The sequence below is a fragment of the Cucurbita pepo genome, chromosome 6 (genome assembly GCF_057944985.1).
Source record: "Cucurbita pepo subsp. pepo isolate OVF chromosome 6, ASM5794498v1, whole genome shotgun sequence".
Taxonomy (NCBI): domain Eukaryota; kingdom Viridiplantae; phylum Streptophyta; class Magnoliopsida; order Cucurbitales; family Cucurbitaceae; genus Cucurbita; species Cucurbita pepo.
In genome coordinates this window covers 971,945-999,493 of record NC_141803.1, presented here as the reverse complement: position 1 = coordinate 999,493, position 27,549 = coordinate 971,945, and the positions used below count along the sequence as shown (strand labels likewise).

The window sequence follows — 27,549 nt, the reverse complement described above, 5'->3', positions numbered from 1 at the left end:
TTTAAAAGGCGCCGCCACCGAAATAGAACATTGTAATGAAAAGGCCAAAGATATTTCAGTTGGTCCAGATAATATCTGCCCGATTTCTCAACGTCAATCAACACTTTGTTGACGTGGCAGACGTAGGCCTATTGCCACGTGTAAAGCCAAGACAACTGTGAAGGTTCTTCTGCCCCAAACACCGCCTCTCTCTCTCTCTCTCCCCTCTTCAATATCTCTCCACTGGCCCGCTTCCATCTCTCTTATCTCTCTCTCTGTCGCCATTGCAAATCTGGAGAGATTATCATTCATCCTCTTGAGCATTCATGGAGTTGTTGCCTCCAAATTTGGAGAACCACAACGCCGTAGAAACTCGGACCGACTCACTGATCTCTGAATTGGCCAAGGATGAGTCGACCGAGTTTGCCCTCCCGGTGGAATCTTCTAGCCTGGTACTTACCCTACTTTCTTCCTCTTATCTTCGTTTTAGATGTTCTTCTTGTTCCAATTAGGTTTTTCTTCTGTAATGTTTGGTATCTTCAATTTCATGCTCTGTGACCGTGACTGCACTGTTTCTCTATTTTCGTGTTAAAAGTTAAAAGATACGAAATAAACAATAGAAAGTAAGAGGACGTGGAAGAAGACAGTGATGGTTTTTCACTTCCCTCTCTTGACTGGAGGATCTTTATTTTATATTTTGTTTGGCTCTGTTCGGATCGATCTCGTTCTTTGTCGATGGAATTTGTAGGGCTGTGCGAGGGGTTTGGATCTGTGGCCAATGATTCTGGAAACTCAGCACCAGTTCTGATTGTTCAACATTATCATTTGAAATTAAGATGACTAATTGTATCGCTTATCGGTTATCTATTAAGATAGACCATGAATGAATGGTTGTAAGAGGAGTTCGACTAATTAAGGGGTCAATCATGAGTTTATAAGTAAGAAATACATATCCATTGGTACAAGTCCTTTTAGAAACCAAAATCAAAATCATGAGAGCTTATGCGACAATATCATACCCTTGTGTGGGGGTTCATGGTTCCTAACATGATATTAGAGTCATGTCTTTTTAACTTAACTATGTCAACAGAATCCTCAAATGTCGAACAAAGAAGTTATGAGGTTCGAATGTGTAGTCAAAAGTGAAGAACAAAGAGTGTACTTTGTTTTAGGGCTCTAGAGAAAGAGTTGAGCATCGATTAAGGGGAGGCTATTCGAGGGCTCCATAGGCCTCAGGAGAGGCTCTATGGTATACTTTGTTTGATGGGAGGATTGTTGAAAATTGTTAAAAGAGGAGTCTCACATCGACTAATTAAGGGGTTGATCATGAGTTTATAAGTAAGGAATACATCTCTATTGGTATGAGACACTTTTTGGAAGCTCTCATGGACAATATATTACCATTGTGGGGTTCGTGGTTCCTAACAGAACTTGCCATGAACATTACTGATAACGCGATTTCGTTTCAGGGCACCCATATGACGGATTCTGTACCTTCTGATTGGACTGATGAGAAGCACCATTTATTCCTTGAATCCATGGAGACATCTTTTGTCAGCCAAATGTTTGATTCTGTGCATTCAGTTGGTTCCTGCCCCCGCAAGGAAAATTCTTCCCACACAAAATTGCACGGCCAAAGCCAATCCGCCTCTCATGTCCATTCACGTTTTGGCCAGGTTCAATGCCGATTGATCTTTGTAGATGAGTTTTAACTCTTTTCTGATAATGGCTTATAAATTCTCTTTTTGTTCTTTTCGTTGCTTTTATCCACGCAGTTTAAAGTTCTTCGACGAGGCAGCTGGAAGAACATTAATTTTGAAACAACTGAATCTCGGTCGAATTTATTGAATGATTACCAAGCTCTCTCACGTAATCCTTGGATACATCACTTTCGAGCTGATCGTAAAAACAAAAATGTTGCAAGCAAAAGTCAAGCTATCAGTTCAGGAGGAAGGAATTTGTTTCCTTTAGGAGCAGCAAATAATTCAGAACCTTTGCGTGCTTGTGGTTCTGATTCGTCCCTACGATATATCAGCAGCAATGAAGGTATAATCTTTGTGCCTTCGACGTAATAAATGATTAATCATCAATATTTGATTGATAGATTTGGCCTCTCCTAGGTTGTAATTTAGTTTATCAAGTTTAAGTTTGCTAGTTAGTGATTCTACGTTGGAAGATGTTTGCTCTGTTATCTAGTCTTTGTCCAAGTTCCACTTATGATTTTAAATGTAAATTGTACAGAATCATCATTTCACTGATGTGAGACTGAATTATTTTAGATGATAAAGACTTTTGATTTTAAGCTGCACAAATGATTTTCATGTTGCAGAAGTGTCAGATCAGAATTTTGTTGATGAAGAAGATAGAGAAGTTGGAAAAGGGAGCAGTGATTGCAATGCCAAAAGGGTCAACACTGCAGAGACCAATGCCTTGATCAATGAACAGGTAATTCATATGATATCAACTTAACCACCATCTCTTGCTCCAGAATGATGACCTCTGATTTCTTCTGGGTTGTTTCTTAAGTTCCATGAAAATGAGATTATGATTTTTAACAAAAATTCTATTACAGCCAGAAGATAGCTAGATCCCAGATTGTCGCCAATTCGAGGCAGACGACTCATCGACTACTCTTCTAACTCCGGGAATGGCTATAGATGATCTGAGATTGTTGGTGAAGTCTATAATGCTCATTTTGAGGTTATTGGTTTCTGTTGATTAACGTAAGTTCTAATACCTCTGGATGTCTGCAGTTAGTAGTGATTAGTAAATCAGCAATTATGGTTTTTGCCTGGGTAGATGTGTTTGGTATTATCATTCAGCATATGTAAATATATATATTCGTTTTGGTACAACAAGATTCTGCAACATTTGTTCAAGTTTTGCTCTCCAATCGTTCATAAGTTGTTTTTATGAACAATATTTCTATACCATTGATTCTTTGTCGACATCATTTCGCTTCTTTTGCGTTGTCCATTGAATAAAGATAACCATATACTTTCTATCGCCTGCGATTGGTCATTTTTCCTTCACAGGTTTGGATTTTTTTTTTTTTTTTTTCTTCTATTTTTTTGTGTGAATCTTGTTCCAATCTTTGTGGCTGAGAAGAGCTGAAGTGAGGACGTTGGTAAATTTTCATTGTGAGAAAATTTGGGAAATCATATTCACCGAACAAAGTTCAGGGGTGATTCAACATGCTTAAGCTATCAATTAAGGTTTAAGATTGATGGATTGATATATTGAATTGTACGAAATTATACTTCTAGCTCCGTTCATGGTTTCTTATGGCTCTAAACTCGAACACTAATCAACTAATTAAGATATAATTACTTTGATTAAAATTTCGTTTAACAACAAATTCTTATCTAAAAGGTTAGAGTTCAAGCCTTCACTACTAAAATAGTTAAATAGTTTATTTACTATCGTTCTTTAATGTTCATTTACGAAGGGGTCGATATTTTTAGGTAGAGAATGTTGGGAGTGAATCTCGCTAATTTAGGGAATATTTAGTTTAGAACGAATTTTGAAGGGTATGGTGAAAATCCACGTGGCATTTCCCGGGTCAAATAATATTCAAGCGCTGATCAATCACGTGTTACACGGAGAGTCCAAATCGTAGACGGATTTGGTTCGGGTCGGATCCGCAAGTTTAACCTTCCTCAACACAAAGGGACCGGCAAAATCTAAAACCGTAGAATTCTGCCTTCCATTGTATATGCTACAACATCTGGATCGTGTTCCGTTCCGATTCATTAACGGCGAAGGGAAGATTTGTTCGTGATTGCTATTTGCGTTTTACCGCCAAATCTTTGTTGCTATCAACGAGTTAGTACCTTTTTGTTTGTTTAGTTGAATTGAATCCCTAGTTCTTTAATTTCTTTCGTTCTGGTTTATTTTGTTTGCTAGAGGAGGCGGGAAACGCCTAATCGTTGACTAAGTCTTGTGATACATTAGCAGGCGTGTGCTTTCGAGAAACAGTCAAGGTTTTTACCACCAGGGACATCAATGCCGCCGTTTCTGTCTACCTCGAAGGTCGTTGAGTCATTGATTTCACGTAGAGGTGGTATCAGACATGCGATTAAATACGCAACGTGCAATGCCGAGCCGTGGAAGTATCGGAACGGTCGGCATTTAAGGTGTATTCCCGGTGTTGAGACCTCGTCGACTTATAGACTGTTCGATCAGAATCGTAAGGTTTTTTCCGAGAGCTTCCGTGATATTAGGGCTGTACAATCGAGGCGATTTCTTGGCTGTGGAGACGGGGAAGAGGCCGGCGTTTTATCCAAAATTTATGAGGAGAGGCGCGTAATGGGGTAAACAAATTAATCTTCTTCTGCGATATCAATAGCATGCGGTTTTCTACGTTTTGGTTTGATTAGAGTAAGAGTTAGCCATTGGAGGAAACATCAGTATAGGAATTTGTATTTGTCACAGTGTTGTCCTGCAGTGTTTAGGGGATCGAATTAGCTTTGTTGATAAGGCCTTTTTATTTTCTTTTGCAATTTAGAATGTGAAGCTTTTGAGGAGGTATTTAACTTAGCTTTCTTCCTCTTACGTTGATGCTGGCCAATAAAATCAGATGATCATGAAATTTTATATATATATATATTTTTTTTTACATTTTGTTGTGTTGCTGAGCTTCATTTCTTATTAGGTATTCTCCGGAACAGTTATGTGACGTAGTTGCAGCTGTAGACTTGTATCATGATTTTGTTCCTTGGTGCCAGCGGTCAGAGGTGCTCAAAACATATCCCGATGGATCCTTTGATGCTGAACTGGAGATTGGCTTTAAATTTCTAGTTGAGAGTTACATTTCACGTGTAGAGATAAACAGACCAAAATCTATAAAGGTACTAAACTTATCCATAACTTATTAATTTCTCTTACTGAATTGGTAACTCATTTTGCTAGCTAGTGGTGATATGGATGTGGTATATATTCAGAACCAAATTTAGAGTGTCGGTTTGTTTATGTTTGTGTTACATTGATTGTACTCAGATGATGTGGTGGATGCTTAAATGGTCCAAGTAGTTTGGAGATATTAGGTGTAGAAATTTTTTTCCCCTCTTCCAGTATTACTTGGAGGAATTAAACATGCTTGATTTCATAATATATTCATAACTCGCATTTATCATGTCTTACGATCTTAATAGGGAAGCCCAAGCTTTAAGTGGATATGAACTTCGGTACAAATAAAGTGAGCCATGTTGCTGTGCAGGCTGCATGCTTTTGAACATCAACCTTTTAGATCATGCCTTCACATATTTAATTCATATGCCCGATCGTGATTTTGTTCCAAACTTAATTGTATTTTCTTCCATGCATAAGAAGGAAAGTATGTCTGTGTTTCTTTTTAGACATGATAAGGAAAATTTAAATTGTACACAAGGATGAGAAAATCAGCAATGCCTATAGTGTTGGAAATCGGGGTACATGGATATTAACAAGTGAAGATGGTCTTTACAATGTGTTGGCGACCTTTTGTTGGCATTTTGAAGTTGCTGCTGATACATTGGTATATCAAGAATATTCGACATGTGCATGAAACAATTACTGATCTGCAATATCTCTTGGTACATGGACAATTTTTTTTATTTTGCTCTTTCCACGGGCACTGATATATTGCTAATCAATAGCATTTCGCCAATTTTCTCATAGGCTCTCTTCTAGTTGCAGGCAGCAGTGTGCAATGTTGTCTTTGAAGTGTTTAAGTAGGTAGTGTGCGGGTGCGGCCTATAACCCTGAGAAGCAATGCTTGGTATTGTAAATTGGACTTCGGAAATTGGTTGATAGTCTTTGTTGAATGTGGAAAAAAGAAATATAGAATTTTAGAGGCTGGCTATAAACAAGACTTCACTCACACCATATGAGCAAACACACTCCACCCATTAGACTCATCATCTCCCTCTTTGGTTTTGTTACTCTCTCTCCCTCCACTCCCACTCCCACTCCCTCTTTTTCTTTCATTATTTTTTTGTTTTTCCTTTTCTTTTTAACTCTCAGTCTCATCTCTCTTTTCCAAGTCTTTCTGTACATGTCCTAGAGTGCAAGCCAAGCACATGTTCAATTTGTGCAGACACAGCAGTCGAGAGTCTTTAGTGAAAGATTAAAAAATTGCATAGAATTTTAGAGGTTTGTCTATACAAGACAATTTTCTTGCCTTTGCTCACATCACTGCAAGCACACTCCTTTCACCATAAGAGTTTCCATTTCCCTCGTTAATTTTGTTATCCTGGTCGTTTTTTTAATTATGGAATGATGTTAAAATATAGACTTTGTTTATAATTAATGAATCAATAATATTCTCCTTCAATTCTTAATTTTCATCATTGTCTATTCTTGTATTTATGTGCATATTAGATTAGAAATGTTGATATTGTATTTTTAACGATGATTTAATTGACATGTTTGCCCTTGATTGCCCAAACTATTGATATTTCATAGGGCACTGATGATCTTGTTTGCTCTTTTCACTTGCAGACTACAGTATCTCAAAGCGCGCTTTTTGACCACTTGATAAATACTTGGGAGTTCAATCCAGGACCAGTTCCAGGGACTTGCAACCTTTACTTTTTAGTAGATTTTAAGTTCCAGTCGCCACTTTATCGACAGGTAGGTAGAGCTTTCTCTCTCCAAGCATCCTTCGAAATTTCAATTATATCATGGACATCGATTAGGAATGCAGACTCCTGTTCATGTAGAAGTCTATCAATGAGTCTCTGACTTCTCACCTTAAAAGGAAGTAATAATATTAATAATGGAACCTTATTTTCTTTGTGGTTTACCTGTGGTAGTATGAGGTTCCTCAAGGCTGGCGCCTTCTATAACTTTGATGAATAGAGGCCGAAATTATATTCCTTAATTTTTGACATCTAAACTTCAAGTGAAAGGCCAGCTATGCCTAAATCATGCGAATTTATCCAACCTGTTATTCGCTTGGAAGCATAATATTTGAACAATTTTATTGGAGGTCTCATCTCAGTAGAAGCCCGTGGCTGCTTTTAAAAAAAAAATCCTTAATTACTTACTGGTCGTGTGGTTTTGAATACTATTTTCTTTTGTAACTGGCAATATAAGTATAGTTCAATTATGCTCAACTGATTAACTCATTATACCTATACCAAAATGTTTGAGGCTGAAATTTGGACCCTTACGTATGTTCAACTCAGTAAATAAATTCAGGATGTGTTTAATATGTTACGTTCTATATTGCCTAGCTGTTTTGTCACCAAATATTCCCATACCGCCTAGAATTATAATATCTCATATAACATTCCTTTTCAGGTGGCTTCAGTGTTCTTTAAGGAGGTCGTCTCAAAACTGGTTGGTTCATTTAATGACCGCTGCCGTTTGATATATGGGCCAGGGGTTGCAGTCCTTGAAAATTCATATAACCAAAGAGCTTAGATTTGTTGAAGTTTTTCATCAGATGTATCATTTGATTGAGGAGATTTAACGAGAATTATGTTAGAATGTCAAGACTCCTCATAGAGAGCAGACAGGGGAGTAGGAAAAGTATCATAAATTTGATTGATTTATGCATACCTTGTGGGTAATTTGCGGCTTGCTTAGTTTGCTGCCCGTCAAAGGATATCTTAATTATTTGAATGAAATACAAGTCTTCTACGAACACATTGGCAACATGGAAGACAATTTTATTTTTGAGTGATTTGGTGTTTGGAGCGTGTAATCAATTGGGATCATCATCTCCACCAGTTTTCTTGGTGGCAGCTACTGGAACCCGCATCGGCAATTTCCTCTTTCCTCATCCAAATTGCATTCGAACACTAAGACAAAACTTGCAATCTCAGTGAATTACGACAAGGAAGCCCCGTCTAGGCTCTTCTACCGTGTGGGTGTGGGTTACGACAAGAGAACTTGCCCGAAAAAGCATCCTCTTATTTCTCAAAGCTAAAGTGCCGTACTGATTCGTTCTTAAGTTGGAAATTGTCTCTTACTTCTTGACTTGAATTTTGGCTGTTGAGCACTCATTCATCAATCCTCTTTACTCTTTCCTTTCTTTGACCCGTTCTCACTGTACTTGGTCTCTTTCCTTTCGTCAACCTGTTCTCACTATACTGATCAAGTGTTGTGCTGTTATGACACAACAAAAAAAAATTGTCTAATACTCCCCATTATCACTTTAGATCCTCCCCATTACCTTTAGGCAAATACAAAATGAGAAAGACACCGGATGATAGTCAATCACTATAATTAAAGTGTATCACTTTAGATCCTCCCAATTACCTTTAGGCAAATACAAAATGAGAAAGACACCGCGTCTACAAATAATGCTAGACAAGTCTTTATTATAGGCATAGCAACAATAATTTTCATAACCAAATAAATGAGAATATATGAGCGTTATAAACTAAATAGGCATAGCAATAATAATTTTCATAACCAAATAAATGGAATATATGAACGTTATAAACTAAATAAGAGTTAATATGACCAAAATCAATGAGAATATGACTGAATTAAATGAAAATTATGAACCATATGAACTGAAATAAATAAGAATGGTTATAACTAAATGAGAGTTATAATAAAAAATAAATGAGAATAGTAACCGTCGAACTAATTAACTTACAATACTAAGCATACAAGAAACGCACAAGCGACCGTTCTTCTTGAGCAGTGTTGTAACGACTTGTGACATCGCCAAACGCGCAAACGAAGCTTATAAATGCAGAATTCCCACAGCCCATTTCCCTCAAACAATGGGTTTCCTAGCTTCTCTGTGTTTCCTCTGCTACCTCTCTGTTTTCATCTTCCCATCCCCCTCTTTTTCTTCTACCTTACTGTTTCAGGTACGCATATTCATCAACCAATATTTGCAATAATCATGTAAGACTCACTTTTTAAAATCTTGAAATTGATGGTGTAATGGAACAGGGCTTCAACTGGGAATCGAGTAGCAAAGGAGGATGGTACAACTCACTGAACAACATCATTCCTGACCTGGTACATGCTAAAGTTACTCATGTCTGGCTTCCTCCACCCTCCCAATCAGCTTCTCCACAAGGCAAGCCTTCTTTCTCTGTTGCCTTTCCCTTGAAATCTAAATTTGTGTTGCTCAAACCCAAAACCCTCTTACAGGATACTTACCCGGAAGGCTTTATGATCTGAATGCATCCAAATACGGAACCCAGGATGAACTCAAGTCCCTCATCGCCGCCCTCCACAATAATGGAATCAAAGCCGTAGCCGACATAGTGATCAACCACAGAACAGCAGATAAACAGGACGAGAGAGGAATTTGGTGCATTTTTGAGGGGGGGACTCCAGATAGCCGCCTTGATTGGGGCCCTTCCTTCATTTGCAGCGATGACACTGAATATTCCGATGGAAAGGGCAATCCAGACAGTGGGGAACCCTATTCAGCAGCACCTGATATCGACCATCTCAACCCACAGGTTCAGAATGAATTATCAGAATGGATGAGATGGTTGAAAACAGAAATAGGGTTCGATGGATGGAGATTCGACTTTGTAAAGGGCTATGCACCAAAAATTACAAAACTCTACATGGATCAAACCTCGCCAGATTTTGCAGTCGGTGAGAAATGGGATTCACTTTCATCTGGACCGGACGGGAAGCCCGATCCAAACCAAGACGGACATCGCGAAGCTCTTGCAAACTGGGTTAGGGATTCAGGCGATACTGTCACAGCGTTTGATTTCACAACCAAAGGTATTCTTCAAGCTGCCGTTCAGGGGGAGCTATGGAGGTTGAAGGATTCTAACGGGAAGCCGCCGGGATTCATCGGAATCAAGCCGGAAAGTGCCGTAACTTTCATCGACAACCACGACACTGGTTCGACGCAAAAACTCTGGCCGTTCCCTTCCGATAAAGTGATTCAGGGATATGCATACATTCTCACGCATCCTGGAACGCCCTCCATTGTAATTCATTAACAATACGGTTTAGGTTTTTGAGTTTCGAAACTTAATACCTGTAATTCACGTAGTGTAGGTCTGAACATTTGTTTGTTTGTTGCAGTTCTACGACCATTTCGTTGAATGGGGATTGAAGGAGGAGCTAATCAAATTGAGCGCAATCAGGACAAGGAATGGGATTGGGGAAAGGAGCACGGTGAATATTATGGCTTCTGACGGCGATCTATACGTTGCTGGCATTGATGGGAAAATTATAATGAAGATCGGACCGAACACCAATCTTGGAAATCTGATTCCGTCGGATTACGTGCTTGCCACTTCTGGAATGCAGTATGCTGTCTGGGAGAAAAAGAAATGAATCCTTGAATATCCGCCATTGATGAAATAATTCCTCTCTAGAGCTCCATTTCCGTTTTCAGAAAAGTTTCGGAGAAGATCGTCTATAACTTTCATTTGATCTATCCACTTTTAAGAGTGTTTATTAAATTTCTGTTTTAAACTTAAAAAAGATTAATGAAGTTAATATTTTAATTAAATAAGCTTACTTGAATTCCCAATTCGTCCAATCCACTCACCCAATAAAACACCACAGCACACAACTAACGCAGTTTATAATATGGGCCGACATCTGAGCCCAAAGTAAAGCCCAATAAATGAAAGCCCACATTGATTCCACGAGTTTTCACCGGCAGCAAGCAAGCACGTAGATTTTCATTTCGGTAGTGATTTTAAAATTCCGGATATAATTCTTTTTTAATGAACGAAATTACAAGATGCCCTCAATTTTTTATTTTTCTCTTTATTTATTTATTTCTTACCAAATTCTTGTCCTTTTTTACCGTAAATTGGATTTCACAATTTCACGGAGCTTTCAGATAAGCCCAAGGCAACCGGTTATTGGCGGTAACAAGTGACCGGTTTTGTCGTCTTTTTGAATAAGGAGCCCTAGAAAGGATCACTACAGACCGAAACGTTCCAGATTTTCAAATTTCCAAATTGGCGCCTCCTCGTTTCTACGTCTCCATCTGCCCTCTGGATTCCGCATCATCCTCGATTTGATTCGATCCGATCTGCATTTCTGTAATTCAAACTCGGAGGTATTGATAATGGGAGCATCTCACAGTCGCGAGGGTCTGGAACTGTCAGATTCCGATCGTGAAGATGGGAACGAGGTAACGAATGAAGAGGAAGAATATGAGGATGTTGAAGAGGAGCACCAAAGATCTTCAGAACGACGACCGAAAACGCCATCGTCAGTGGACGAGGTCGACGCGAAACTCAGGGCTCTTAAGCTCAAGTACGGATCGTCTCAGAAGCCAAGCCTGAAGAATGCAGTGAAGCTTTATCTCCATATTAATGGCAATACTCCTAAGGCGAAGTGGGTTGTCTCCGAAAAACTCGCTTCTTACTCTTTTCTCAAGTCCTGCAGAACTGGTGAGTGTGGCGACGATGAGGAAGAGGAGGAAGATGATGATGAAGAGGAAGAGGAGGAAGGGCAAGATGACTCTTGGTGGTTTTTGAAGGTTGGATCGAAAATTAGAGTGAGAGTATCGTCTGAAATGCAATTGAAAACATTCGGAGACCAGCGCCGCGTGGACTTTGTCGCGCAGGGTGTCTGGGCATTGAAATTTTTCAGCAACGAAGATTATAAGATTTTTGTGGAAAAATTTCAGGGGTGTTTATTCGAGAATACGTATGGTCTTGAGGCTACGGAGGTGAATAAAATGAAGGTTTATGGGAAGGACTTTATTGGTTGGGCGAACCCTCAAGCGGCGGATGATTCAATGTGGGAAGATGCGGAGGAGAGTTTCTCAAAAAGTCCGAATTCGGCTACGCCTGCCAGGGCAAACGATTTAATGGAGGAGTTTGAGGAAGCTGCTGATGGTGGGATTAAGAGTTTAGCTTTAGGGGCATTAGACAACAGTTTCTTGGTCGGTGATTCAGGAATTCAAGTCGTCAAGAACTTCTCTCATGGAATTCAGGGAAAGGGTATTTATGTGAATATTGATCATGGAAATCGGGGTCCTCGGGAAGGTAGTTCTAGTTTGGTCTACTCAACGCCGAAGAAGGCTCTTCTAATGAAGGCCGAGACCAATATGCTTTTGATGAGTCCAATGAACGAGGGGAAGCCTCATACGTCTGGACTTCATCAGCTTGACATTGAAACAGGGAAAGTTGTTACTGAGTGGAAGTTCGGGAAGGATGGGGTTGATATTTCAATGAGGGATATTACTAATGATTCTAAAGGTGCTCAGTTGGATCCGTCGGGCTCCACATTTTTGGGTTTGGATGACAACAGGCTTTGCAGATGGGATATGCGAGACAGGAAAGGAATGGTTCAAAATCTTGCTAATGCTAGTACTCCTGTCTTAAATTGGGCTCAAGGGCATCAGTTTTCTAGAGGCACCAACTTCCAGTGCTTTGCAACCACTGGCGATGGCTCAATCGTTGTTGGGTCGCTTGATGGAAAGATCAGGTTGTATTCTATCAATTCAATGAGACAAGCAAAAACAGCTTTTCCAGGCCTTGGTTCACCCATTACACATGTAGATGTTACCTATGACGGGCGGTGGATTTTGGGAACAACTGATTCCTATCTTATTCTTATTTGCACTCTCTTTACCGATAAGGATGGGAAAACGAAGACTGGATTTTCTGGTCGAATGGGGAATAGGATTTCAGCTCCAAGGTTGTTGAAACTGACTCCTCTGGATTCGCATTTAGCTGGAGCAGACAAGAAGTTTCGAAATGCTCAATTCTCATGGGTATGTTTGTTTCTCGTGTTCTCAATTGTTCCAACTCTTAATTTTCTTGACCTATATGCGTCGCATGTCCTCTTACTAGAACATACCCGTTTCAATGATTTTATCACTGTGATAGGGTTTTTTCTTTAATCTTTTGGGAATTTTTTTACATTTAAAATGCCATTGAAAATTCAAATCAACAAGCAAAAGGGTAGGAAGATGAACGATTCATTCTCTAGCTGCTGCATGAAGGCGTGAGCAATTACTAGTTCATCAGCTTGACATTGGAATTTAGTTTTGTTTGAACGTCATGCTGCATTTTGGAAAAGGCTTATTCAAATTTTTTTTAATTATCAGCTTCAAAAACAATAACGTGTCACCTTTTTTCTCTGTTTGTGTTTTTGTTCCTTTCATTTTTTGGGTCTTTTACTTTGTCCCCTGTTTGTTCTTCTTGATCAATAGGTTCTCCGTCTGTTTCTTCTTTGTTCATGCAATGTTGTCATACTTAACAAACGATATTTTTTGAGATCATAAATCTTCCATAGATCAATTGAAGAAAAGAAGATAAAGCCATTTGAATCATTGCTAACATTTCATAATTTAAATAGCCAGAGATACATAAGCAATTTGTCTTAATACTAGTGGAATTGAGTATCACTGAAGCTGAAAAGTTATGACTGCTCATAGTGCAAAAACATATAGGCAATTGGAATTTAAAAGCCTATATAGATTACAATTAGCATTTGCATATAAATTTCCTTCCATATCAGGACCTACAACCAGGCTATGTTAGGCTCATTGGTTTATCTTGTCATGTGTTTTATTATCTCAAACCGTCGTCTCCAAATAATGTTCTGTACAGATTTTAGATTATCATTATTACTATTATTGTAGGTCACTGAGGATGGGAAGCAGGAGCGCCATTTGGTTGCGACAGTGGGCAAATTCAGTGTGATATGGAACTTCCAACAAGTGAAAAACGGGACACACGACTGCTACCGCCATCAAGAGGGCCTAAAGAGCTGTTACTGCTACAAGATCGTTCTTAAAGATGACTCCATTATTGATAGTCGTTTCATGCACGACAAATTTGCAGTGACCGATTCGCCCGAGGCTCCATTGGTGATCGCAACGCCCATGAAAGTTAGTTCCTTCAGTATATCCAGCAGGTTAAGAGGCTGAGATTCAGTACCAGCCAGCATATATCCTCCGCTACAGGCTTTTGTTCTTCTGATGCAGTTATAGCTGCCTCTTTCCAAGTGGCATGTAAGGTTTAGAACCTTATATATTATAGATACCTTGGGTAGTTTTAAACATCTATTAATGAATTCTCTAAATGTATTTGTAATTGTATTCTATTTTAAGCTCTTTGATGCCCCGTGGTAGATTTTCTTTATCAATTGCGATTGAGAAAGCAATTATTCTAATATCGACCTCAATTTTTATTCCTTGTACAGGCTTTGGATTTTTTTTCATCCACTCTGATAGCACTTGTATTTAGTTGGTCCAACTTTTAAGGATTTTGCATGTAATCCACACTCTGATAGCACAAACCTTCAGACTTTTTTTTTACACGACAATGTTACGAACAGCCTATCATCCAAGAATCAAACTGTAGAAACTTATTCATCTTTGAATCCCATCGGCAGCAGATGGCAGGGTTTTTGGTCGCACGAATACCCCTTTTTATCATACAATAAAAGAATTAACCACCATAATGTACAATCTCGCAATTCTTCCAACTCAGCGCTTATAATCTCCCCATGAGAAAAACCAACTCAAAAGGAGAGGTGAAAATATCAACAGTGTAAATAAGATGGCTGTACCCCAAACGACTTATGACTTGTTTGATTGCGTCTTTTTTCTGGCCAGAAACATGAGAATTCGAGGAAAAAATGACTTCTTCTTTTTCTTTGGGGCCTTGGCTTCTGATAACGAATCCAATGCTGTATAACTGCCTACTTGCATATTTTCCTTGGGGCTTGTTGAAATAGAGGGATCAGCAAGGGCGTCAGATGTCGAATTCGATGGTTCATTCTTCCCCTCAAAACTCGCCCTTGGACTGCGAATCGGGTTCATTAATCCAATGCTAGAGTCACCAGCCTTCCTTTGTTGTTCGTGCTCGGCTCTCCATTTTCGCAACTCCTGTTCTACAACCAACTTTCCTTCCTTGGCTTTCTCAGCCCTTTCCATTGCAATCTTTAGTGCTTCCTTTCTGGTAGCCATCTCCTGGGTTACTTCTTCCAGCTTTTCCAAGCTTTTCGACTCTGATTCCTTGGCTACCTCAATTTCAGATTGTGCAGCTGCCACTCTGAGGTGGGCTTGTTTCTCTGCGTCCTGAGCACACCTGCTAAGCTCATAATACTCCTCTACTGAGAGTGTAACTCCTGCGGAAGAGTCCGCATTGTTGGTTTCTCTAGCTGATTCGCTCTCTTGTAATGCCTTGATTGCTGCCAACGCCAATTTTTCTGAAGCCTTTGCAGCCTCAATCTCTTTCTGGGCAGCAAGCAATCTACTCTCCATAGTACTAGCTCCAGCCTTTGCTTGCTCTGCTTCCTCTTTTGTTTTGCGCAGCTCCTCACGAGCCACCTCAGCCACTGACTTGGCCTGATCGGCTTCTTGTGCAGCTTGCTGTAAGTTTTTAGGAAGCTCCACTATCATTTCCCTGGCCTCTTTTTCCTTCATTTGAACTTCAGCTATTTCTGACCTAGTTCTTTCCACTTCAGCTTCAAGTGATGCAACTGCGATAGATGCCATTCCTTCTCTTTGCCTCAAGGTGGCTAGAGCAGATTTCTCACTTTCAAGCTCTGTTTTCAATGATGTTGCGGCCACCTTCAGACAGTTTATTTCAGAAGTTGCTTTCTCGATGTCGAGTTTCACTTCCTCAAGTTGCTGTCTCGATGAAGCAAGAGCTGCTTGTATATCCATATGTGTTTTCTTTCCAGGATCCTCCGGCTCCTCTTCAAGTTTTGATTTCATATAATCTGCTAATGCAACTTTTAAATTTATCAGCAAATCTGAGGCAGTGTCCAGTTTTGATTTCAGATCCTTTTCCGAACTAATTTTCTGATTAAGACTCTCAAGCTCCTCTTCGGCCCGCCTCAACTCTTTCTCCCAGTTAAGAGAATCTTGCTCTTTGGCCATAGCTGCACCAACTCTTTGCTCCTCTGCCTCCAAATGAGTTGCATGCGCAGACTCTAATGCCTCCTTGCAGGTCATAAGCTCAATAGTTAGATCTTCCACTGCCTTCTCAACATCCTTGGATGTAGCAACAGCATCTTCTGCTTTAGCTATTGCTGCGTTCTTTTCTGGGACCAAAGAAGCAAACTCTCTGCAAAGTGCTTCCAACTCCTCTTTGACAGATTTAAGCTCTGTAACTGCAGCTATGTGCCTGGCTTTAGCAACCTCAAGCTGCACCTTGGCTGCTACACTAGACTCTTCAGCAATGCCTTGCTCCATTTCTTCAACCCTGAGTTTCGCAAGTTCAGAGTCTTGCCTGGCCTGACGCTCTTCTGTTTGTGCCCTCTCTAGATTAAGCTTCAGATCTTCTATCAGTCGCTTAGTGGTATCCAGCTCCTTTAGAACTTTCTTTTTTTCGTCTTCAGCAGCCTCCGACAGTCTCCTGTATTCAGGAACCTCCTCGTGTAATTTCTCCAGTTCTTGCTCCACAAGTTTGCGTCTCTGCAACATTTAAAGATTTATCTATCAGCTATTTTGAAAAATCATTTGAATCTAGTCCGAGACACGAAGATGAACAGATGTGGACCTTGGGAGTTGAATGAAGATGAACAGTAGCGGGGATTAAAACCCAATCATATACAATCAAGTTGAATGCGTTTAACAGAACAAAATGTCCATCTATTTAAAATATTTTTCAATGACTCAAGAAGAATTGGAAATATAATTATGAAATGGTGGGGCGCACACTGTCACGAGCATCATGAAAGATAGCAAACAAACATTTCACTTCACACTTAAAACTCAGTCCCCAAACTACCAGCATCGTGTCTAGTCACAACTAAACTCCTAAAGTAACATTTCCACAGATATCGCATTTTTGAAGTAAGCTACTATTACCAGCACTCAGCAGCTTCAGATACTATAAGCATTAAGCCAATAACCAATGAGAAACACTCTGCGTCTTTTGCTCCTACGGGGACAAAACCACGACAAGCAAATTAACACCCTTTCTAATGATGCTCTAACAACAAAAGACACAGTTACTATATCCGTTCAGTCAACAATATTGAGAATGGCTAACCAACCCCAATGTATGTAAAGGGTGCCACAATAGAAGTGTAGTAAGGATCACAATAGTAGTGTAGTATACCTCAACTGTTTGGATATGATGAGCTTTCCAATCAACAATCCCACCATACTTCGAAACAGCTTCTTTAACTGATTCAAATGGTGCAGCAGTATCAATAAGGCGCTTCTTAATATCACTTTGCTTCACATCTTTTGGAGAATCAACAGATTCAGTTTTTCCACCGGGAACTCCCTCGCCCTCTGCAAGCCCATCTAATCGTACAACACCTTCATTCATTATAACCACTGCCTCAGAAGAGAAAACAGATGGCATAATGACATCATTGACAGTAGCAGATTCACTATGGACTGGAGATTGTTCCTGAGGAAGTTTCTCGGGCATATCCTCAACTGAAGAGAAAACAGATGGTATCATGACCTCATTGGTAGCAGCAGAGTCACAATGGACTGGTGATTTTTCCTGAGGAAGTTTGACAGTCGTATCCTCAACTGAAGAGAAAACAGATGGCATAATGACATCATTAGCAGAGTCATTATGGACTGTAGATTGTTCCTGACGACGTTTCTCTGGCATATCTTCTACGGACTGAGTTGTGGGGTCTTCCATAAAGGTATATAGATTGTGTTCCTCGAATCTATCATCTGGAACTGTTGAACTCAGACCTGAATTATTGGATGCAATAAGTTTATCTTGCTTCATATTTGCATCACTAGAAGCATCTTCTACGGCTGGCAATATTGAATTTTCAAATATTTGATGTGGACTTTCAGATCGCACAGTTGCATCAACTGGGCTCGGAGAGCATTCAATTTTACCTTCCAATTTTCCATTAGCAACGGAATTTGAGAGAACTTGGCTCTGATCCAGAATTCCGTTGTTAACTAGGTAGTTTGGATTTTCATCAGGAGAATGACTACCATCTTGGGAAATTAACGAGGATTGTGAAGATGTATGATCAGTTAACTTCACATCATCCATTGAACAGGGTTAACAAATAGTGCCAGATGATAACTGTAGTTGAACTGAAATCATATAAAGCACAAAGCACTCAAAATCGTAAGTACTCAATCCTGTATTGCAAAATTAACTAGACAGCAACTTAAGGAAACTACGTCATAAGCAAAATGTATTCGCCAAAGATAAATCAATGAACAAGAAGTAGCAGATTCACAAACCATTAACAATCAACATGATATATTCAAATAAAATAGGTCAAACGATGAAAGTGATAACAATTCTCAGCAGTTTTTTGTCTAGTGCTATGCCATTGTTTTATCATTTCATTTTGAACCATTTTCTGATTACTTTTAAAATTGAATTTGGCATTAGCTTACAGTTCAGGTAAAAAGAAAGCACTACTCATCAACTAGACTTCGAAGCAAAATGATTTTTCATTTGCAAATGTCACATACTGAAACGACTAATATCCACCGCTAGCAAATATTGTCCTCTATGGGCTTTTCCTTTCGGGCTTCCCCTCAAGGTTTTAAAACGTGTCTGCTAGGGAAAGGTTTCCACACCCTTGTAAATGGTGTTTTGTTCTCCTCTCCAGCCAATGTGGGACATCACACGTACTCAGGAACATTAGTCACACATAGTTATTGCCAGTGATTGGGCTACATCATAAAAGAAATGGGAAGCACATATTAATGAACATTCAGTATAAAGTTAAAGCAAGGCCTTATATGACTACAAGAAATAGATTCATAGAGCAGTTCCATCAACATTTATTACCAAATGTCATATTTTTGCTCACAAATTCTTGTGGTTTTTCTTGACGAGACATAAATAACATTAATATTCTCCATAAATATCACTGTACTTTTTCTTGACGAGACATATATATCATTCTACTGGAAACAATGACCACAATATTTCCAATTCTAGCAAAAAGACCCATCTGAGCAATAGTTGTCAGTTCCAATTATAAATATGGAACATTCCCTAATACATTTATCCACAGCTATGCAACAGGTACACGATTTGGCATGCACCCAAGATTTAAGGTTAAAATTATTCAAAATTTTATCCATTTTGAGCTTCATGGCAGCGACTTTTATTCGATCCATGCGATAACAGGTTTGCTCGGGAATACATCCTAATTGACTGAATCGATCACTATAAACCATCTAATTATTTCTGCTACACCAATGCGTTTCCCCGAAGACGTAGTAAATACTTCCAGTACCCAAAAAGGATGCGCCGCTAGATCATTTGTAAAAAGTTTAGAGAGCTCTCATGTTTCGATCCTACAAATTCTTAGCATTAAACATACAGCCGATCACCAAACCTGGAAAATAATTAACGTCAACGTCTAGTCCAAATATCGGAAAACCCTCTTCTGCTTCCAAAAACGAGAAAACAGAGTAGTAATGAAGCGCTTCCGCATTCCATTTCGCCTACAGCAGCCGGATTCCAGAAAGGAAAGCAAAATAAGAAGCTCAAAGCAACTCACAGTCCAATTGAATGACAGTACAACGAAAGGAAAAATTCAACATCATACTCCAATTGAATGACACCGATTAAGGAAAGAAATAGCAGAAAGCATTGAACGCGAAATCACACTACTCTTGCACAGTGGCAGATACGAAAGACGCAGCGCATCGAAGATATCAAATAATACAAATCAACAGAAGCAAAAGCACCTAGGTAGAAGCTCGAACGAACTCACAAGTATCCAAGCAAAGGAAGCAGATTAAAGCAACAAAGTCCATAGAATCAAAACAAAAAAACAAAAGAGGGAGAGTGAGAGAAGAAGCAGAGAAGCATACCGTGAGAAAGCAGCAGAGGAGGAGGAGGAGGAGGAGGAGGGGGAAGAAGAAGAAGAAGAAGAAGAAGTCAAAAGCAAGCGGAAATGAAAAATAATGATCACCGGAGATTGTGAAAAAGAAAATAAATATAATTAAACTAAACAGAAAATAAAAATAAGAAATAAAGATTATGAAAAGGAAAGGGGAAGAGGTTTAGTGAGCTAAAATTAGGATGAGAAAAAGAGGGGGCCGGTACGCGTCCCTGGGACCCACTTCTTCCCACACACCATCATCCATCTGTCTCTCTCTATTTTATTTATTTTTTATTTCCTTTATTTGTGGAAGTCATTCTGTCTTTCTTTTTCTTTTTTTCTTTTCTTATTTATTTGTTAAGGGCTTTGACTATTTTTTTTTTTTTTTAATAAAATTAAAATTACAGATTTATTTCCCCAAGTAACTGATAGTCGCCGCCGACAGCCGGATCCAGCGGTGGGATTGACCGAAGATCGGTGGCGTCGTCCTTTTTTGTAATTTTCATTTTGGTATTCTGCTGTGTGTTTGTTTGCGTGGAAGTAAATGACCGTTTAGTCCTCCGGGGAAATTGAAGGATTTTCGGTGATTATGGGGAAAGGAGATTTGACCAGTAAGCGTATGGCACGTAACCAGAGCCAAATGCATGCTGCTCTCAGGAATGCTCCGAAAAGTACAGCTGGCGACTGACGTGGGAAGGACGCTGCTGACGTACTGCTGCTCTGTCACGTATAACAAACAAGGCGCTTGTAGCTCAGTGGATAGAGCGTCTGTTTCCTAAGCAGAAAGTCGTAGGTTCGACCCCTACCTGGCGCGTTATTTTAATTTCTTAATTTCTTATTTTCTTTTTATTTTCAATTTTTGTTCACTGTCAATACATGACAACAAGGCGCCTGTAGCTCAGTGGATAGAGCGTCTGTTTCCTAAGCAGAAAGTCGTAGGTTCGATCCCTACCTGGCGCGTTATTTTAATTTCTTATTTTCTTTTTTTTTTTTTAGTTTGAAATTTTTGTTTGCTGTCATTATATAACAAGAAGGCGCCTGTAGCTCAGTGGATAGAGCGTCTGTTTCCTAAGCAGAAAGTCGTAGGTTCGACCCCTACCTGGCGAGTTATTTTAATTTCTTATTTTTTATTATTGTTTTGAAATTTTTGTTCACTGTCATTATATAACAACAAGGCGCCTATAGCTAGTAGGTTCGACACCTACCAGGCGCGTTATTTTAATTTCTTATTGTTATTTATTTACTTTATAATTTTATTGTCTGTCATTGTATGCCAACAAGGCGCCTGTAGCTCAGTGGATAGAGCGTCTGTTTCCTAAGCAGAAAGTCGTAGGTTCGACCCCTACCTGGCGCGTGCTTACTTTCTTTTCTCTATAATTGATTTGGTAAAGTTTTATTTTCTGTCAGTAAATGTCACCAAGGCGCCTGTAGCTCAGTGGATAGAGCGTCTGTTTCCTAAGCAGAAAGTCGTAGGTTCGACCCCTACCTGGCTCGTTCTTTATGTTTCTTTTTTCCAATCTTGTTTTCTGTCCATAATGTGTCAAATGTTATTATTTTTTTTAGATTATTAGGCATAAATTTGAGTTAGCAAAGATAATTTATTTTTAAAATTTTGATTTGATTCTTATATGTTTTAACCTTTTTTTTTTTTTTTTTGTGGTGATATATTAGCTACGACTTGATACGAGTTGATATAAATTTTTCGAAGAAAATAAGCCATCTAAGAAAGAAAATGCCACTTTCTAAGATGGGTTGAGGGAGAAATAACAACTTTTCTCTTTTGGATGGACTTGTCTCTTAAATTCTCAATAAACTTCCATCTAACACTTTTCTTTTCTTTTTTAAAGATAGCCAGAAAAAAATATTAAAAAATATTAAAACTCACACGACTAAAAATTGAAAAATATCTAACATTAGAGACTACCTTCATCTTCCATCTTTAATCATTAAAATCTTTCATCATTTGATTCCATTAATGAGGTAAAAACAAATAATAGAATACGGAAGTTGGACACAATTTTCTAAATGAAGATGAAGAGATTGGTACTAGGAATGGCAAAGGAAGCAATCAGATTGGTCCCTCAACTACTAATACATTTCAAACAAAATGTCCAAATTCTGACACCAATTCCGCTATTTTTTCAACACAGGTCATAACAACCTTCGAGTTGAACGAAAAAAAAAAAACAAACAAAGTTCATTTATTGAGGAAATCAAATATTGCAATAAACCTGTCAGGTTTGATACCCTTCCCACATAAATAACCGCCATTTAGTATTGTGGCTACATATTTTTGAGAAAAGTACATTGAGATTCTAATCTACCGAAGAAAACTACGTCCAATAGAGAAGACAATAGCTATACAAAAGTAAAATCAAGCTCAACACATCTGAGAAATCCAGCCGCGATATATTCACTAACCTCCTCAACGTAAAAGAGAAGACATTAGCTTCATCAACCTCTCAAAACTATGTCTGAACCAGATCCAGTCACGTCTAATGAGGGAGATAAAAAAAGGGCGTTAGTGTTTATTATTCCTCTCCTATGAGGTCAATTATAATAGAATTCCATTGCTTTCTAACCTCAGTTGGCTGAATCAGTGCTCCTTCATTCTTCTCGTGTACACTGTTGGCTGAATTCGCAGCCTATGTCATGCTTTGCCCACTTCCTTAATGTGTTGAGAGTGGCTTTTGCCAGGAGGAATGAAAATCAGATCTTCCCAGGCTGAATTCTTCTCATTCAGCTGTTATTGATCAAGAAAACTAAGACGGAATACAATTTCTATATTCTAAAAGATGCCTACTACTTGAGATAAAGAAACCTCACCTCCATTTTCTTAAGAACATCTTCCAAACTACCAACCTGTTGTATTACAGTTTTAGTTAAACGAAGAGAAGAAACAATATAATTGTGGACAAACTGAACAGATAATTTTTTCACAAGAAAGAAACATGCAACACAAATTTTCACTCGCTGGATAATAATTCAAGCCATTTTAGTTTGTATTTAAAGCTTAAACCAGATTCATCATCATTGTCACATCTGCCTGAATAGGGCTCTGGTAAAGTATCAAAACTCAGAAGAAGGGAAAATATATATATAACACCATATTACAGGGAGCACTGGGCACTGATCGAGCCACAAAGTTTAACCCATTCAATGAATAGAACGTAACAAAAAAAAATGATAGAATCATACCATAATATGCTGAGAAGTTCCTAATCCTCTCGATGCCTTGGAGACCTTCAACAGCTCCTTTTCAATATCTTCCTATATTTCCGTAAATGGTTAGATGCATCCACGATCCATAGTTCCTCAGAAATTATATGCATATACAGACCTTAGTAAAGTATATAGGACAATAACGCTTGTTTTTCTTTTTCACGATCAGAAGGTCAGACTGCAAAAAAGAAAAAAAAAACATTGATATTATGAGAAGTGGACAGGAGATAAGGCATGTCAACCCAACTATACACAGAGATAAAATAATGGGAACTGTCAAACCAATTATAACCATGCATTATGAATTATGCACAACCACAATCATGATATCGCTGATATTCTCTGCATTAGAATTTTGGGAAGGCTAATGATTCAATTGATAGGTCATTCCAACGTTTTCACAATGCTGATTTTTTCCTTTGTGTCAAAACCATTTAACTAAGTGCACCAACGTACCTGAAAAACAGGAACTCCATCAAAACTTCTTTGGGTATCCGAAGCTTTGAGCTGTATAAACAAAGAGATAAAATTATGAGTCAATTTTCTGGTCAACAGAAATACAGCATATTCAAAATGTTAGATATTGTTTGTAAATGCTTTATTTAAAAGTCAAATGAAGTAACATCTCAAGCACCGAATTGAAATGCCAAGGCCTTTTCAATATATTCAGAAGCAAGTTCAACCCTAATGGTAATCAACTAGCTTATATGAATATAATTAGTGCCACACGTTAATGGTGAGACAACATCGAACTTACAACATTTGCCATTTGGTTTGGTTGTCAAAAAAAAAAAAAAAGAAATAGGGATTTTAATGTCTCCAATATGTTGTAGCCACTAGTTTGTGTAACGACCTATGCCCAGGATTCGGCACCTAATGGCTCAGGCATTCTCCTGCATTCCCTGTGACATGGTCACATTACTTACTCCTCGCTTCTAAGAGTGAAAACTATCCCCACAAAACAACACGACTCCTTCCAGCATGTTTTGTCCTCACTCACATTCATCTTAGAAAAATTCTCAATAGATCAACCAACATAGAATTGCTCCAAGTAAAGCACGTTTAACTATGAAATTCCTAGTCATCGAAAAGGAAGGGTAACCTTGTTCGTTTAAGAAATGATTTTCAATTTTTTTAATTCCTATGGTTTAGCCATCCTATCCTCAATATCACTCTCATTCGAATATGGTCTCGGTTTGTTCGTGGACCCCTCCTTCACTCGAGTGTCACATGTCCACCAATTTCTGCCTTGGTTCGTCCACAAACCACATTTTACTAGAAGAAGTACCCATTTGATACCATTTGTAACGACCCATGCCAAGGTATAGATCAGGATTTGACACCTGATGTCTGGACTCAATATTTCCCTGCATCTCCTACAACATGATCACGTTAATCACTCTTCGCTTCTAAGAGTGAAGACTACCCCCACAAACCAACACAAGTCTTTCCAGCATGCTTTGTCTTCACTCACATGCATCCTAAGAAAATTATCAGGAACTCACCCAAAATAAAATTGCTCCAAGTAGAGCATGCTTAACTATGAACTTCTTAGGATTGAACCACCAAAAAGGAAGATGCACCTTGTTGGTTTAAGTAGTGACTTTTAATTCTTTTAAGTCATTCTTAACCCTCCTATCTTCAAAATCTCTTTGATTTGATTGTAGTCTCAGTTCAATCATGTACCCCAATTTTACTCCGGTGTCACAATTTAAACTTATAGCTCCAGCTCCATAATCATTTACCTTTTCAACTTGCCCCTTGACCACTAGATTAAGCTATTGTAGTTGGTATCTAGCCAATATCAGCCTTGCATCTCTTATCAATCTTGTTATTTCTATAGAAATGAAAATCTAGATGCCGAATGAAAGAATATAAAATATAGCATAGCATGTGATACTCTATAAACAATCCTAGCCATGAGAGTGACAACAAGATCAAATAAAACTTGCCTCCAAAGCATTCTTTATCTGAACCGGATCTGGCAAAAAGCGGAAGGCAATACCTTCTACTTTCAACATATATACCTGTGAATCATTAAAAGCGAACAGAAACTACAAATAAATATATCGAAGTACAAAAATAGGGGTGGAGGAAGGAAAAAAAAAAACAATTGATATTACACAATACATCGGAAAATGGCAAACCAAATTGAATTCTCAATGAGTTTTCTCTCATACAAATTTTTCATTTCAAGCCCCCCCCCAAAAAAAAAATCTAGACATTCTCTGCTCACCATCGAATTCAAAATCTTAACTGTATGCATTAAAGTTATTTGTTATTTGTTCGATTTATATGAAATCTCCCTTCCATCCACATTAAGAAACATTCAAATTCATACGTGTCGGAGATGAAGATTTTCACTAGCCAGATGACTATAAAACTGATTTCCTCATCGGGTAAAACCTCCCCTCTCATTGTCTCATACCATTAATCAGGCGTACTAGTAAAAACTTGCAGATTTAGTTACCAATCACCCACACTATAACTTTCACTACGGAATTCCACTACACGGTTGAACATTAGGGGGAAAAACAAAATAACTACAGCAAGGAAAATGATCGGTGCTCGAGAAGAAAAAATTTGATGATGCAAGCAAGGTACCTGGTCAAGGTTAATTGGGACAACCTTCGCATTACTTCTTAGTTCCTTTTTCCTCGATCGGACCTGAAATTCACTATAACATATATCATATTGCAATATAAACATCGCACTTCTCCAGAATCATTGATAAAACATCAGATTTTAACGAAAGAATTAGAACGGTAAACTTACTTCCAATGCAAAAAAAATTTCCGCATCATCATACACAAATTCCACAAAAAAACAGCACAAAACTGATCGCGACAAGTTTTCCACATTCTTCACTATTCACAGGTGGAGAAAAAACAGGTGCAGAACATACCTGAGCCAAAAAGGTCTCGGCATCTTCCTTGCGGAAGCACAGCAACCCAATTGACTTGACACCATTGGGATCAGAAATGAGCACAAACTCGTTGTTTGAATTGCTAACCGTGTAGACCGCCGTGCCGATGAGAGACTTAGCCAATTGGTCTGAACTAAGAGTGGCAGCCAAGGCATTAGTGTGCTGCGCAAGGGACGCGAAAGCTGGTGTAGGAAAGGATCGCCAATTAGCCTCCGCCGGCCATCTTTTGGCGAAGGTTCCGGCAAAGCGTTTAGTCTCTTCGAGACGATTGGAAAGCTCAGCTCCGAATCTGGTACAGTGATGGTGAATGAAAGAAGAAACGGAGAGCAAAAGATTCGATTGCGGGTAGGGTTTTGGGGTCTCCATGGCCACGAGAAACCCCGACTCTTGCGTGGCTCTGGGTTTTTATTATGTCCCAAATTTATGGTTTATTGACAAAATCTGACCCAAAATCAAAATTAAATTAGCCTTTTTGGCTGAGTTTCTGTGAAAATTGTTTTAAATTTCAATAATCTAAATAGAGTAAGTAAAAAAAATATATTTGAAATTTTAAAATACAAAATTATAATAATATATATATATATATTATATGATGTTATACAATAATAATTATATTAATAGTTTATATTCAATCTATTATTTACTAGTTAACTAATTACAATTATTTTGATTATTTATAAATATATTATGAACAATTATTTAAATTGATAGCATCCATTAATAACATATTATAAAGAAGAAGAAAAAAACATAATACTAAAACTATAGAATATACAATTTTAAAAGGTTATGACCAAACTTATAATTTCACATTTAAAATTTATTTTATTTTAGTTTCTAAGTTACCAAGTATCCTAATTTATTTTTGAAACTTTATATTAAAAATATGTTATTACATTATTTACTTTGTTTGAATGATTAACTTTGCCGAGAAAAATTTGATCACTTTCATGCAACTATCTTATATCTTTTGCTTTATTCCATACATTCTTTTATGCCAAAAGTTTATCCTCTTTTGGTATTCTTTATTTCTTTGAAATTGCTACAACACAATTAAAGTCCATTGTTTTAAGAAATAAACCCAAAAAAAAAATTAAAATTTTTGTTACTTCATAATATTTTCACAAAAATTATATTTCATAAATAAAAATTAACATATATTTAATAATTATGTTAAAGAACTTCAAACCCTAAATTTTATAAATTTGTCATCATTTTAATTATATCTAGAGGACAGAATAATTAGCCTAGACTAGTGGCCAACTTCACCACTAAAAAAAAAATATTCTTTGCCTCGTGGAAAGAGAGGTGGTGAAGCCTCCCCTACTTTAGAAAAAGAAAATATTCATAGTTGAGAACCGTTCAAATTTCAAGATGTGAAAAATTATTTAAATCGTGATTTCTAATAGAGATGGAAGCTCTTCAATTCAACTTTTGAGGTAGGGACCCGAATAAAAAACGCATACCGATCCCATTGGAGGAGTAGACAAGATAACTCCGCATCTAAATTCTAATCCTCTCGCGTCATCGATGGCAGCTCTAATGGCTAAAGCCACCGCCATTGATTGTCAGTTTTCTATATAAATCCTCTTTTTCTCCACTTCAATCGTCAACAAAAATCAAAACTCTAGCGGGAGCCAATCGACTATAGAACTATGTCGTTCTTCCGTCCAAAAATGAATCCAAAGAGCGCCTACTCAGCGAAGGAACTAAAAGAGATCTTC

General features: G+C 38.2%; 6 protein-coding genes and 5 non-coding genes across 19 annotated transcripts; 9 read left to right on the top strand and 2 right to left on the bottom strand.

Annotated features, from left to right (window-relative positions):
* Positions 1 to 180: 180 nt before the first annotated feature.
* Positions 181 to 2,927, top strand: LOC111796695 (cold-regulated protein 27). 2 transcript variants are annotated; one of them, XM_023679433.2, is made up of 5 exons: positions 181 to 431; positions 1,449 to 1,655; positions 1,755 to 2,025; positions 2,309 to 2,424; positions 2,556 to 2,927. In XM_023679433.2, the coding sequence occupies exons 1-5, from the start codon at positions 306 to 308 to the stop codon at positions 2,616 to 2,618; spliced, it is 783 nt and encodes a 260-aa protein (XP_023535201.1). In that variant the 5' UTR covers positions 181 to 305; the 3' UTR covers positions 2,619 to 2,927. The 2 variants fall into 2 exon arrangements, with proteins under 2 accessions (XP_023535201.1, XP_023535202.1); XM_023679434.2 differs by having other exon boundaries at positions 188 to 431; positions 2,552 to 2,927.
* A 671-nt stretch (positions 2,928 to 3,598) lies between these two features.
* Positions 3,599 to 7,609, top strand: LOC111796517 (uncharacterized). Of its 2 annotated transcripts, none has more exons than XM_023679170.2 (5): positions 3,599 to 3,804; positions 3,934 to 4,292; positions 4,634 to 4,829; positions 6,460 to 6,591; positions 7,264 to 7,609. In XM_023679170.2, exons 2-5 carry the CDS (start codon positions 3,985 to 3,987, stop codon positions 7,384 to 7,386), a joined length of 759 nt encoding a protein of 252 aa, XP_023534938.1. In that variant the 5' UTR covers positions 3,599 to 3,804; positions 3,934 to 3,984; the 3' UTR covers positions 7,387 to 7,609. The 2 variants fall into 2 exon arrangements, with proteins under 2 accessions (XP_023534938.1, XP_023534937.1); XM_023679169.2 differs by having other exon boundaries at positions 3,600 to 3,804; positions 3,937 to 4,292.
* A 1,050-nt stretch (positions 7,610 to 8,659) lies between these two features.
* On the top strand, positions 8,660 to 10,431 carry AMY1 (alpha-amylase-like protein). Its single transcript, XM_023680358.2, has 4 exons — positions 8,660 to 8,792; positions 8,878 to 9,007; positions 9,082 to 9,887; positions 9,985 to 10,431. The coding sequence occupies exons 1-4, from the start codon at positions 8,703 to 8,705 to the stop codon at positions 10,237 to 10,239; spliced, it is 1,281 nt and encodes a 426-aa protein (XP_023536126.2). The 5' UTR covers positions 8,660 to 8,702; the 3' UTR covers positions 10,240 to 10,431.
* A 136-nt stretch (positions 10,432 to 10,567) lies between these two features.
* LOC111797144 (protein CYPRO4) lies at positions 10,568 to 14,079 on the top strand. Its single transcript, XM_023680064.2, has 2 exons — positions 10,568 to 12,646; positions 13,520 to 14,079. The coding sequence occupies exons 1-2, from the start codon at positions 10,988 to 10,990 to the stop codon at positions 13,805 to 13,807; spliced, it is 1,947 nt and encodes a 648-aa protein (XP_023535832.2). The 5' UTR covers positions 10,568 to 10,987; the 3' UTR covers positions 13,808 to 14,079.
* Positions 14,080 to 14,166: 87 nt separating this feature from the next.
* On the bottom strand, positions 14,167 to 19,820 carry LOC111797143 (protein WEAK CHLOROPLAST MOVEMENT UNDER BLUE LIGHT 1). 7 transcript variants are annotated; one of them, XM_087124404.1, is made up of 4 exons: positions 19,667 to 19,790; positions 18,308 to 18,511; positions 16,956 to 17,917; positions 14,167 to 16,306 (listed from the first exon to the last, which is right to left on the bottom strand). In XM_087124404.1, the coding sequence occupies exons 3-4, from the start codon at positions 17,871 to 17,873 to the stop codon at positions 14,462 to 14,464; spliced, it is 2,763 nt and encodes a 920-aa protein (XP_086980530.1). In that variant the 5' UTR covers positions 17,874 to 17,917; positions 18,308 to 18,511; positions 19,667 to 19,790; the 3' UTR covers positions 14,167 to 14,461. The 7 variants fall into 7 exon arrangements, with proteins under 7 accessions (XP_086980530.1, XP_086980533.1, XP_086980528.1 ...); XM_087124407.1 differs by having other exon boundaries at positions 18,416 to 18,511; XM_087124402.1 differs by having other exon boundaries at positions 18,308 to 19,294; positions 19,667 to 19,787.
* A 598-nt stretch (positions 19,821 to 20,418) lies between these two features.
* TRNAR-CCU (transfer RNA arginine (anticodon CCU)) lies at positions 20,419 to 20,491 on the top strand. Its single transcript has one exon. It is a non-coding gene; the product is annotated as a tRNA-Arg (tRNA).
* Positions 20,492 to 20,564: 73 nt separating this feature from the next.
* On the top strand, positions 20,565 to 20,637 carry TRNAR-CCU (transfer RNA arginine (anticodon CCU)). Its single transcript has one exon. It is a non-coding gene; the product is annotated as a tRNA-Arg (tRNA).
* A 74-nt stretch (positions 20,638 to 20,711) lies between these two features.
* Positions 20,712 to 20,784, top strand: TRNAR-CCU (transfer RNA arginine (anticodon CCU)). The gene has a single exon. It is a non-coding gene; the product is annotated as a tRNA-Arg (tRNA).
* A 174-nt stretch (positions 20,785 to 20,958) lies between these two features.
* TRNAR-CCU (transfer RNA arginine (anticodon CCU)) lies at positions 20,959 to 21,031 on the top strand. The gene has a single exon. It is a non-coding gene; the product is annotated as a tRNA-Arg (tRNA).
* Positions 21,032 to 21,098: 67 nt separating this feature from the next.
* Positions 21,099 to 21,171, top strand: TRNAR-CCU (transfer RNA arginine (anticodon CCU)). The gene has a single exon. It is a non-coding gene; the product is annotated as a tRNA-Arg (tRNA).
* A 688-nt stretch (positions 21,172 to 21,859) lies between these two features.
* Positions 21,860 to 26,235, bottom strand: LOC111797653 (protein TIC 22, chloroplastic). Its single transcript, XM_023680720.2, has 9 exons — positions 25,805 to 26,235; positions 25,504 to 25,566; positions 24,852 to 24,926; positions 23,356 to 23,406; positions 23,018 to 23,077; positions 22,876 to 22,947; positions 22,504 to 22,539; positions 22,260 to 22,420; positions 21,860 to 22,172 (listed from the first exon to the last, which is right to left on the bottom strand). Exons 1-8 carry the CDS (start codon positions 26,189 to 26,191, stop codon positions 22,328 to 22,330), a joined length of 837 nt encoding a protein of 278 aa, XP_023536488.1. The 5' UTR covers positions 26,192 to 26,235; the 3' UTR covers positions 21,860 to 22,172; positions 22,260 to 22,327.
* Between the last annotated feature and the right edge of the window lie 1,314 nt (positions 26,236 to 27,549).